At 29.1% G+C, this 12,500-nt stretch overlaps 2 protein-coding genes across 2 annotated transcripts in view; one reads left to right on the top strand and one right to left on the bottom strand.

Moving 5' to 3' along the window:
* The window catches only part of LOC124809150 (putative autophagy-related protein 11), a 27,721-nt gene extending 27,502 nt beyond the window's left edge, over positions 1–219 (bottom strand). The window contains exon 1 of the mRNA XM_065793132.1: positions 1–219. This exon is cut by the window's left edge and continues 76 nt beyond it. Within this exon, the coding sequence (XP_065649204.1) occupies positions 1–67 (67 nt within the window). The 5' untranslated portion in view covers positions 68–219.
* Positions 220–531: 312 nt separating this feature from the next.
* Positions 532–12,500, top strand: part of LOC100210985 (O-phosphoseryl-tRNA(Sec) selenium transferase) — a 44,883-nt gene continuing 32,914 nt past the window's right edge. The window contains exon 1 of the mRNA XM_065793131.1: positions 532–693. Within this exon, the coding sequence (XP_065649203.1) occupies positions 580–693 (114 nt within the window). The 5' untranslated portion in view covers positions 532–579. The remainder of the gene's footprint in view (positions 694–12,500) is intronic.

Below are 12,500 nucleotides of genomic sequence, written 5' to 3'. Positions count from 1 at the left end.
AAAAGTTTTGTGCCGCTTGTTCAATTTTACAAGAAAGTCGATTTCCTACTTTAAATTTTTCTTTCATCGTTTATGGTATTTTAATGCATTTTGCCTTCAATTTCGATGACTTTTTAAACTTTCATATATTTTTTTCCAACTTGATTGACAGGTCTGTGTAAAGTTTTTTTGATTGACAGCTAGCCTAAAACTACTTGCGCGAGAGTTGAGCATATTATTAAAAAATGAATTAATTTTATTAAGGTTTTGTGCGACTTTTATCATGTGATATTTTGATTATAAACGTCCTCACGGCAAACATATAAAACGTGCATTTTTATAATACCTAATAGTACTTACTATTGATAACTGATACACTTTAAAATCATATTAAAAATCCTGCTAATATGCTGCAGATATATTAAATAAAAGTCTTTTGAATTATTACACATATTGTTCTAAAAATTATCTTTTACTTTAAGTTATCTTTTACTTTAAATTGAAAAGCCTAAGAGTGCAAATCATATCTTTATTATTAAATAATTAAAATTGTTTCCTTGTTTACTTTTTTTTGGAATATTGTAAAAAGGAAAAATAATTATGAACGATAAAAACTTTTCTTTAATGGAAAAATATATTCCGTCTGGTTATGTTCAGCAAGGAAAAGATGCAAGGAGATCTTTGGAAAAGCAGTTTAGAATACTTTTAGAGCAGGTAATTTATAATACCTTGATTTGGAAGAATATTACTGTTGTATTATAGAAAATATTTCAAATCTTTTGTGAATTTGTCTTGTTTAGTTTTTATTGATGAATTTTTAAAAATTTGGAGATTTCTTATTTTTATTTAAATTTATTTATAACTGATTATAATATAGGTATGTGTTTAAAAATTTCAAACTAATTATATATATTTGAATTTTTTATATCATTGAAAAGAGGCTAAAATTAGTATTACAATAGTGAAAATTTCATGAAAAACCACAGTTCTACAAAAAATTATGCACATTTAAGTAATAAAATTTGAATACGAGAATTGCTTGAGAAAAATGTGAATTATTTTAGAATGTTACATTTGGCTAATGGTCATTTTGTCATGGAACTTTGTTGTTATTTGCACAATATTTTGCTTTATTAACAATATTTTAACTAAGGTATCTATTCTGCTACAAAAAATTAAGTGTCTGCTACATAATCTTTTTCATTAAAATTTGGCATGAACATAGAAAATATATTTTTAAACCAGGCCCAGTAGATTTAAAAGAAAATCCAACACACCTTCAATATCAATTTTCTATCTGATCAATAAGTGCATTTTTCAAATGGGTAAATTCAATATTAGCAGTAATAACTACAAAAAAAACACACACATAAAAATAAAGTTTAACTAATCTTCTTTTTATCTATGTTCACATGAAATTTTAAAAATTAACACGACAAAATAAATTTTACAACACATAGATAAAATGATGAAGTGGTCAAATATTTTGATTATAAAATCATTGGTATAAATTGACTGATATCCATGCCTCTATATAATAGTAGGGATGTGATTTTTTGGTAAATAAAAAGGAAGCGATGCAACAAGAAATTATCGAAAAATTCAAATGAGGTATAAATTTAACATAACACATGATGAATACACATCTTTAAGGCACAGAAGATACATGAGTGTCAACTTGCATGAAAGCAAATATAAGAAAACCTGTAAAACTAGCCTTATTAGGATTTCTGGTTCCTGTCTGGCTGAAAGTTTAACACGGTATTAAGGATCATTTGAATTCATTAAGTATCTGTATATGTAGTAGGTTCTACTCAAGATGGTGCAGCAATTAACAAGAAGCTCATGCAATTAACAGATATTGTTGATCAGTTTCGCTTTAATCATGCAGTTCATCTTGGTGTATGCAACATATTATACAAAAAAAATTAAGACACAAACGTACCAATTCCCAAGGAAATGGACAGTGATTTAGAAGAGGATGAACATGAAATTTACTATAATAAATGCTCTTGATGTAACCAACAAGTTAGGTTTGGAGTCATTAGCTTCATTACATGCAAAACTAGCAGTGGAATTCCTTAGCAAAGAAAATGCAATGTTATTGACAGCAGATACTGCTCTTGAACTCATGCTTGCAAAACTATTTGCTATGAATACATTATTCTCATCTTTATTGTATTCAAATTTAAAAAAGCAAGTCGATGAAAGAATTAACATGAATGTTATGCAGTTGTTAAGGTGCCTAAAAGATCCTTCAGTTGTTTCATTAAAAAATACTTAAATTTTGCTGGAAAACTTGCATTTAAGCTTTTCGAATTTACTTCTAATGATGAGGAACCACTACTAGTTGGAACTCTATGTAGCAACAAAATTCACCTGTTTCTCTTAAGGATGAATTAAACACACTTCTCAATAAAGATAGCATCACACACTTGCCCTATTCTACTGATCAATTCAAATTGCTTAAGCAAGAGTTTTTGTTGTGCTGAAATATGGGCAAAAGAACAGAAAATTTTGAAAAATTTACAATGCAATTCTCTCTATAAAGCCCACATCAACAGATGTTGAACGCATTTTTACGAGCTGCACTAGTTTCTGCACAAAAATCAGATCACAATTATCTGAGGAATCATTAAGTCTTTATAAGTTTTATTTCAAAATATAAACATATTAGAACATTTTGTTTAAATAACTTTTGTAATAAAAAATGGAAAATAAACTTTCATAAGTTTTATTATTTAACAAGAAAAACCGAAAGCCACGATTAACAGCGGGTTTTTTTTATCAAAATCGAAACTGCGGTTTTCTGGAAACCCTAGGATTTTATTCACCTTTAATTCAACAACGACTCCTTGGAGCTACAGAAGACAATCTAGAGTCATTTTATAAAACAGTGCTTACAATAAAATTAGCCCCCAAAAGTACCATTTTCAAAAAAATACTGGTCTAATTAATGCGCTTTTGTAGTTAATAAATGACGTCAATACAAAAAAAGTTCTTTCAAACTTAAGTTATAAATGTTATGTTTGGGTTTTACCTTTGCTGGTAAATTTTATGTAAAAAAATTTGATTTTTTTTTATAAAACAAACCAAACTTTAATAATCGAATAAAAATAACATGATCAATAACGCTTTAAAAGCCCAACTTTTATTTATTTTATTTTAAGAACAAAACTAATACTAGTGCTATAAATATAAGGTATATAAATTTCAAAATTATACTGATATTTGTCAAAAATAAGTCCTGCCAATAACATCTTAAAATTAAAAATACTGGTTTTTTTTTTTGTATTTAATAAGGAATAGAAATAAAAAACAAACAAAAACAAAGCAGAAAAGCGGTAATCTTTGTTTAATTACAGTTTTTATTTTGTCAAAAGCCAGTTGAACTAAAATGTTTTAGGTAGCACAAATTTTTTTTAAAGAGGGTTATTTATTATTAACCCAATCTAATTATGTAAATCATTTAAAAAACTCTGCGGTAAGTACATTTAAATCTCTTTAAGAAATTCAACCATAAACAAGTGTCCCCTCATTTAAAAATAAATATCTATGTTTTTTATTTATTTAAACTTGTTTTTTTTTTAAAATAAGTTTATATAAATTAAAAAATTAAAAAATAAGTATAAGATTTTAAAATAAGGATATTTTTTTTTTTATAACATTTAAATTTTATAATTTTTTTATAACAATATCGTTTGATTTAAAGATAATTCATAAAGATAAAGGCTTAAAACAATTTTTAATGTGGTTTTATTTAATTACAATTAAAATTATTGAGTAAAGTTACATTTATTCCCATTATGCTTGTCTGTTACGCAACAAAATCTCATAACAAGCCCTGTATACATTGTCAAAGAAGGACCAGTGGACGACTGTAGCCCATCCCATTTTAACTCTCATGAGCAAATATTGATAGACCGAGTGTTTCAAAATGTTCCTAAGGTATTGTTTTCTTAATGAAATTTTTTATTTTGGATGACTATTTATACACGCGACTATTTATACATACATATATATATATATATATATATATATATATATATATATATATATATATATATATATATATATATATATATATATATATATATATATATATATATATATATATATATATATATATATATATATATATATATATATATATAAATCTAAGGCAGAAATTAAGTTGTAGTTTTTTTTTTGGTTTTTTTTTTCATTATCTTTACTTTCAACAATTCTGCAAGCAACCACTATTAGAGTTGGAAGATTGAGCAAGATAATGATTGACAGACAACTTAAAAAATTGCAAACTATAGGAATTAAGAAAACAAGATGAAGGAAGTGAAATCCAAAGAACTGCTGTTTGAGGAAAAAAACTAAATGAATAAGAGTTTTTGGAGCACTTAGAAATAGTCGCAGAAAAAGGATGAGAAAGAGAAGCAACATTACAACGATGTGATAATGGCTGCTAGTTCAGGTCCAACTATGTTTACAATGCGTTTTTTCACCTTGTCTAAAAGAGAAAGGGCATCATTAGAAGATCTGCTCCAGATATGGCAACAGTATTTTATACAAGGCCTGATTTGAGATTTATAGAAATAAAGAATAGAATTCGGAGTTAGAAAGTGTTGACCTCGATAAAGAGATGCAACCTTAGCAGATGCTAATTTTGCAACTGATTTGATATATGGTTTCCAAGAAAGATCGGAAGTAAGAGTTAATCCTAGAAGATAAAGGGTAGATGACTCATCAAGTACATTACCGTTCATAAAATTAGGAAGATCTAAATTATTGCAATAACGATTGGCTGAAAAAGATTGAGTTTTATCTGAATTAAAGCTCATCAGCCACTGTGAGCCCCATGCAGTAGCAGAAGTGAGATCCTTTTCAAGCTCAAATGCCCTCTTCAAGCAATCAGAGAGTGTTGGCTTCTTATCAAGACAAGAATAAATGGTAGTATCATCAGTGATTAATGCCTCCTTAGATGTGAAAATATCTGGAAGATTGTTAAAGTAAATTAAAAAGAGTATAGGATATAACCTTGAGGAACCCCTGAAGTTACAGGATATGAAGTGCTGTCCATTAAGGACGACTTTTATACTATAATTGGAAAGGAAGGATTCAATAATCTTAAAGATGTTACCTGGTACACTGTAAGAAGAAAGCTTACGGAGAAGACCAGCATGCCAAACTTTATCAAATGCTTTAGAAATGTCAAGAGCGATAGCCTTAACCTCTTCGCCTCTATCAAATGCACAATAAAACCTATAGATTATTACTGTTAGCAAATCAGCTGTAGAATGAGAAGATCAAAATCCATATTGATGATTAGAAAGTAAGTTATTAGATTTAAAATGAGAGATTAAGTGTTTGTTGTTAAAGACTCGAAAACCTTGCCTACGACAAGTAGACAACAAGTAAGAAAAGTAGGGACGGTAGTTAGACGAGTCAGATTGCTCTCCAGGATTTCTTCTGCAAGGCTACAACAGTTATGTTGTCTGGACCACAAGCTGTAGAAGAATCTAAGCAGGAAATCACTTTAGATACAGAAGCTGGAGTGATACAAATGTCAAGTAATGGATCAACCTGTTTGACGGCTGTATCAGGTAAAAGGAAACTAGTGGAATCAAGAGATGGTATTGATGAAAAGTTCTAGGCAAACAATTCAGCTTTGTCTTTAGGCGAGGTGACAAAATCTGAACCATACAAGAGAGGTAGAGTAATAGATTTGCCCTTATTATTGATACTGTTAAAGGTTCTCTAGAAGTTAGAAGAACTTAATATTTGAGATAAAATACAAGACCTCAAAATAGCGGGCTTTGGCCTTAGACAAAACTTTTTTACAATAGGTTCTAGCAATAGTAAATAGATGTCTGTTTTCTGGAGAATTGTTTTGCTAATAAATATGGAAATAATGCTATTGATTGGAAATTGCAGCAGCACAATGTGAGGGAAACCTAGGAGAAGAGTTAGGCTTGACTTGGATTCGTCAAGAGGGAATAAAAGATTCCATGCCAGCCTGAATCATTGAAATTATGTAATAAGCACATTGTCAGCAGGAAGACGAAAGATTTCTATCCAAGGGCCATGACAAAGAAATTCATAGAAAGTGTCCCAGTCAGCTTTAAGGTAGTTGTAAGAGGTACAATGATAGGGGGTTCTGATGATGAAGAAGAATGAGATAATAGTTTTAGAGAGATTAAACTGTGATCAGAAGCACCTAAGGGTGTATGTGGAGAAATTAAGCACTGACAAGGACAGAAAGTCAATTAGAGAAGTTAAATTTGAGTTGTCTGGAAAGCAATTTGGAAGTTGACTATTTGAGTTAGAGATTGAGAAAGGCAAAAGTTGTGTGCCTTAATGCCTGCAAAGTCACTGAAACTAGAGCTAAGCTATTCAGTGTGATAAGCATTAAAGTCACCAACAACGATATTGGTTGGTGGATAAAGAGAGAGGGTCAATTTGATCAGAAATAACATCGAAAAGATTGCAGTCTTGCGATAAAGGAGAGGAATATAGAACAAGAGAAAGGTGATAGTGTGAAGTGGTGCTATACTAAAGCGCATAAAAGAGTAGTTGGTAAATTCAAATATAGTTTCCTGACAAATGGGCGAGTTCTTACAAATGTAAATGCCCAAGCCAAACATGTGACTATTGGAGTCTTTATGAATTAAAGTAAAATAACCATCAACACTAAGATCACAAGATGAGACAGCCAAACGCAATCTAATCTCACAAAGAGCAAGTTGGACTGGTGAACTTTGCAAGAGATAAGACTCAACAGAAGAAAAGTTACTTTAATGACCACAAAATATTAGTAAATGATAGGTTTAGAGAATTTTATGATGACGATGGTTTTTTTGTGTTTTAGAGTTTTTGGTACTTTAATCATTTTTAAATTTGTTAAAGAACTTGACTCAAAGCATAGGTAGTACTCAGTACAGTATTTACTCATTACTATTAATACACCCTAAGCCATAACAAAGGGCTTCAAATATGGCCTCACAATGCACATTAAAAGTACGAACAGGGACACCATCCATGCGCAACTTGGCATTATTAGTATTCTGATATTTTACAGATATTGATAGAATCAGCCTCTCAGAGAGCTACCACAAAGTTCGTAAATCTGACTACCAGCCAGCCTTGGAACCATAAAACTGAGTTTTAGAGCTGCACCCTCATTAGGAGATAATAGAATGAGTGGCTTAGTCATAAAATCAGAGACACAAGCAAAACTCATGCATTGAGTCAAGAAGATCCTGCATTCATTATCCGAAACTGGGAATAATGTGTTATAAATGCATCTGCGTCAGCCTAATAGATGAAGAAGGGTTTCAAGGCTGGTCAACAGATAGATAGAATCTGTTTACTCCTTAAGTCTTTGCCTAGAAGGCCTCCTACAAGAGAGTTTCCGGGTGCGTTTAATATCTGCCCAAGATGAGTATTTTTATCAAGACGCTATCTCTAGCCTTTACTCAACCAAGAGTCCCAAGACAGAGGGTTATTTAAGTCGGAGTTAACTTCTCCTAGCCTTTTGCTCAAAAAAGTGTATTCTACAAGGCAGCAGGACTAATTTATCTATTGTAATCAGTGAAAGATAGATAGAAAAATGTTTCTTAAATTGAAAAGCACAGTGCTTTTTTTTGGTAAAAGAATATATATGAAAATATCATTAAAAAAGTTAGGTGGATTCGACATCAGAATCTATTTACATCAATGCTTGGAAATTTGTCGAAATTTAGTCAAAGACCTCAAAAAGCGTAACTTCCAACAATTGGCTCAAAAATTATAACAAGAAAAAATAAAATAAATTTCATATTAATATGACTTCTACACCACTCATTAGCCACTCCACAAAAAAATTGGTTTTCAAAAAAAAAAAAAAAGGATTTGCTTGGCAACTGTCTATCTCTTAAAGAAATAAAATAAAACCTGCATCAAAACAACAGCTGTTTAATAATATAACAAAGAAAATGATAACTCAATGATATCTTTGGTCGTATCAGCAATCTACTCACATGATAGACTAATTAACATCACCATAAACATAATACAGCTCAAGTTATTTTTAGAATCTTTTTATGTCACACCGTGACGTCACGGTGTGATAATTTTTTAACAAAATTTAAAACAAGATTTAAAACTGCTAAATTGAAACCACAATTAAGTTTTTATCAACTTCAATCCCGCAGATTATTGTGTAGTGAACATTCTTTGATGTTTTATAAAAAGACTACGAAGCATACAGGTAGGTATGTTTAGCATAGGCAACATTTGGAGGATGAATGCTCAGCTATCCTTGAAACTCTCCTTTGGGATACGTAGGATAAATAAAGAGCCACTTTAGTTCTGTCTGGGAACAAAAAGCTTGAAATGTACCACTTTTGAACACATTTATACCTTCTTTTTTTTACCTTTACCAATTTTTCAGTGGGTATGGATGAATTTATTCAGGATATTAAACTGGAAAAACATACGCTTAACTTGACAATATAATTAAGTTCAACAAAAATAAAAAATAAAAACTTAGAAAAGAAAAAAAATGACTAAAATACCAAAAACTCTAAAACACAAAAAAACCATCGTCATCATAAAATTCTCTAAACCTATCATTTACTAATATTTTGTGGTCATTGAAGTAACTTTTCTTCTGTTGAGTCTTATCTCTTGCAAAGTTCACCAGTCCAACTTGCTCTTTTTTAATTTAGTTTAGAATTTTCAGAATTTATACAATTTCATACAGACCAGGAAACCAAAATACCAAAGCCAATGCCCCCACTTGATATTGCTTATCTCAAAATAACGGTTAAAACTTTTCTCAATATTATTTACAACTATGCCATCATATAACCATGTGGGAGTTAAAAAGATTGGTACATTATTGCAAAACCTGGAACTTGCCCTACTTAACCACTGAAATTAAACAACTAACAAGCCAATGTACAATAGCCCAGTCCGCAGATTTATGATAAAGGAGGTCAGTTTGGTTTTTTTTTATTGCTGATCCTAAACTATTGTTGGTTGGAAATTTTGATTATTTTTGATAATTGAAAATTTGATACAATAGGGTAATGGTCTGCAGTTTTTTACCAACCTCAAACACTTTTAGGTCACCAGTTGCGTCTGCATTGCCAAATGGCAATCCTAATTCTGAAGGCTGATGTCATTTTGTTACAATATGCCTGTGCCATATTGTAACAAAAGTCAAAACCCTATACTTTGCAATCTTATTCATTTACTTCAAATTGTTTAAAGTTTCAGATCATAAAGTTATGTGTAAAAGGATGTTTTGGTAACATTAGTGCATCTTCTTTCTCGCCTACCTTGCTATCACATTTTTTGTCACCTGAGTTGTAAAATATATATTCTATCAGGCATGAATCTTGTCTCATGAATTGCAGTAGGCCGCAGGAATCTAAAGTTCTTTGTAGCTCCCCAAGAAACTTAGTTTAACTTGCAATAATCATCTCAAGTAAAAGTTTCATTATGAAGTGCTTAAATCAAGCAGGTTAGGGCCTTATTGGCTTTTACATAAAAATTAAACCAGAAGCTAGAGTGTTCCAATCAAAGATAGATACATTATCAAATCTTTTTATCTTATTAAAGATCTCTGGCCAGACCCTTTTAAATTTAATATAAAGTGATCTTTGTGAACCCCTAGTACCTCTAAACAAAACTTCTAAGAAATGTGAATTGTGGGCTCTATATTGCCAACAGAGAGCCCAAAAGATGGTAGAGTCAATATTATTGTTATGTGTTGTTATTATTCTGTGGTATTTACCAGTATTAATACTGTTTGTATCTGAGTTAACTGCAAAAACATTTATATTTTTAAAAAAATTTATATTTTTAGCTAAAAATATGTATTGTTACAGAAAATTTATTAAAACTTTTTTATTTCTTTATGTTTTTTTTTTATAAAATTATGATTATTTTTAAAATTTGAATGTGAATTGCACAGTAAAGTTTAGTTGGATAGTGACTTATTGTGTGATATGTTTAATAAAGAATTGGCTGGAGATTTAGCATTTGATATATCTAGATAAAAAGACTATATTTTATTGTAAATACTTTATAAATTTTAATCCAAAAAAGTACAAAGAATGTTTATGATAAAATTAAAAGAATTTCTTCTTTTTCACAAAAATTGTAAGAAAGCATCATCAAAAGATTTGTCCTACCAGGTATGAATCCAGACCTGTTTTGGTACCGCTGGAGCAGTATGAGCACCCTAAAAATATTTATTATTTGTTATTTTTCTTTTGTTTTTTTTATTAATAATAGAAAAAGTTTTGGTTTCAAAGTAAATAACTTATTATCAGCAGTAATAAATAATTTTCTTTTTATATTAGCTGGTTCATTTTTTATTCTGGAAACGCTGTAACCTGTTTAGCGTTTCAAAACTATCATCCAGTTACTAACTGAGTGTTAGAGTTAAATAAATTAAAATTAATGTTAGAATTTATAAACAAATTAAAACTTATTACAAAATTCAACTTAAAGACAATTGTATATATAAAAAAACAAATTTTTCATGATTTTAAAATACTAATTCAGAGTATTGTTAACTTTTGGTTGTTTGGAAATTAAGAGTTAACTGTTTTTAATAATAAATGAAGAAAGGTGAAAATTTTGGTTTTGGTGACAATATAGTAATTGCGTAAGTTTAATTTTTGGATGAATGAAGTTTTGATCTTTATCTATTTTATTTTACTTTAGGAAAAAAAGAATGTTTAGAAAGTTTTGTTTCTCTTCATATTTTTTTTAACTTTAATAATAAAAAGATAGTAATTGCAATATTAATAAAAATTTTATTAAGTTTTAGTTTTTTTAAACTTTAATGTTTACAATGTTTAAAAAAATTTAAAGTAAATATAACTTATTTGGTTTGAGTCATTATGTAGATAGACAAAAAAAAAAGCAAAAATGCATTTATTTATTATTCAAAACTGTTTACAAAATTTTATTGCATAGTCATGCAACTTTTCATGAGAAAAGCAAAAAAAAAATGTCTTTTTATTGATGTCTTACAAAGAAAACACATTTTTAAAGAATATTTTAAAATTTTTATCTTTTCTTTTCAATACATTCAAACCTGATAAGTTGATATGAAAAGTATAATGAATTCATTAAAAAAAAAAGTATAAATAATAGTATTTTAATAAACTCTTCTTCATTTTCAGTTTCATATTTTCAGTTCAACGTTTTATTAAGTTAATTTTTTTTTTAATTTCTTAATTTCTGCAAACATTTTTGTTTAGAAATTTTATTATACTTAATGATATATTCTTTTCATCATTAAGTTTACTGTATTTATCTCTTTTATTTAAAAAGCACCTTATAGCACTGTGAAAATTATAAATCTTTAGTTAAAGTTAAATGAACGCAATTGCTAATATTTAAATCCAAATGAAAATTAAAATATTAGTTAAAATATGCTTATTAAATGCTTACCTTTTGTATTCAAATTGTTATTGTCTGTAAAATATGTTATATTATATATAGACAATAACTATTTGAATGCAAGACTTGAGCGCAATTACTAGTATTTTAGTTTTACAAATACTACGCAATTTGTAAATATTGATTAAAAGTGTTTTAATATTTTGAACATTTAATAACTATTAAAATTAAAACTACTAAAATATAGTTAGTAAATGTTTAAAAGACTTAACGAAAATCAATTTTCAATAAATATTTACAAATAGCATAGTGTTTGCTAAATAAAATAAAATTTATAAAAATAAAGAAATAAAAAATAGTTTTTCCTAGCATAACAAAAGTAGCAGTTCGTTATGTCCACTGGTAAACTCTTCCCCAACCCCAATGTCACTAAAAAAAACAGTACCCCCAAATAAACTCAGAGATCATCACTGCCTACAGTTGTAAAACTTTAAATATAGTCTTTTCGGGTCAAGTTACTAAGATTGAAGAGTAAAGTATTTTTTATTTTTTTGACACAGGCTAATGTACAACCTGTAACTTACTCAAACTGCATTTCTAAAAACTCCACACTGGTTGTCTCATTTAGGAACTACACCTAGGGAACGCTTATCTATGGATTTTGTTAGATCTTTATAATCTATCACAATTAATAAATACATCTTCGTGGTAGTTGATGTATACTCGCGCTATTCCTTATTTTTTTAATTCCTATTTATGCTTGCATTCCTTTGTCAGAATATAACAGCTGACACCAGTGATACAACACCTCAGTCTCTCTTCGTTATTTGGTTCACTATCATCTATACACAAAGATTATGTAACACAGTTTGAAAGTATAAAACTCAAAGTATTCTTAGAAAGGAACAGTGTCATTCAACCTTCGGAATTAGGGTTGGCATTCGGCAATGCCGACCTAACTCCCGACTTAAAAGTGTTTGAGATCGGAAAAAAATTGCGGACCTCGTTCCTATGTTTTATGGTAACCTCTTTGTGTCAAATTTTTTTTGCCTTCCTTTTATTGTCGACCTTATTTTTCCTAATTCCGAGGGTTGGTCATTATAACCAGAACTACTTGATACTATCCA

Source organism: Hydra vulgaris, chromosome 03 (genome assembly GCF_038396675.1).
Source record: "Hydra vulgaris chromosome 03, alternate assembly HydraT2T_AEP".
In the NCBI taxonomy this organism is placed as follows: Eukaryota; Metazoa; Cnidaria; class Hydrozoa; order Anthoathecata; family Hydridae; genus Hydra; species Hydra vulgaris.
Note: the sequence above shows the minus strand (reverse complement) of the source record. Positions and strands in the feature narration are given on the sequence as shown.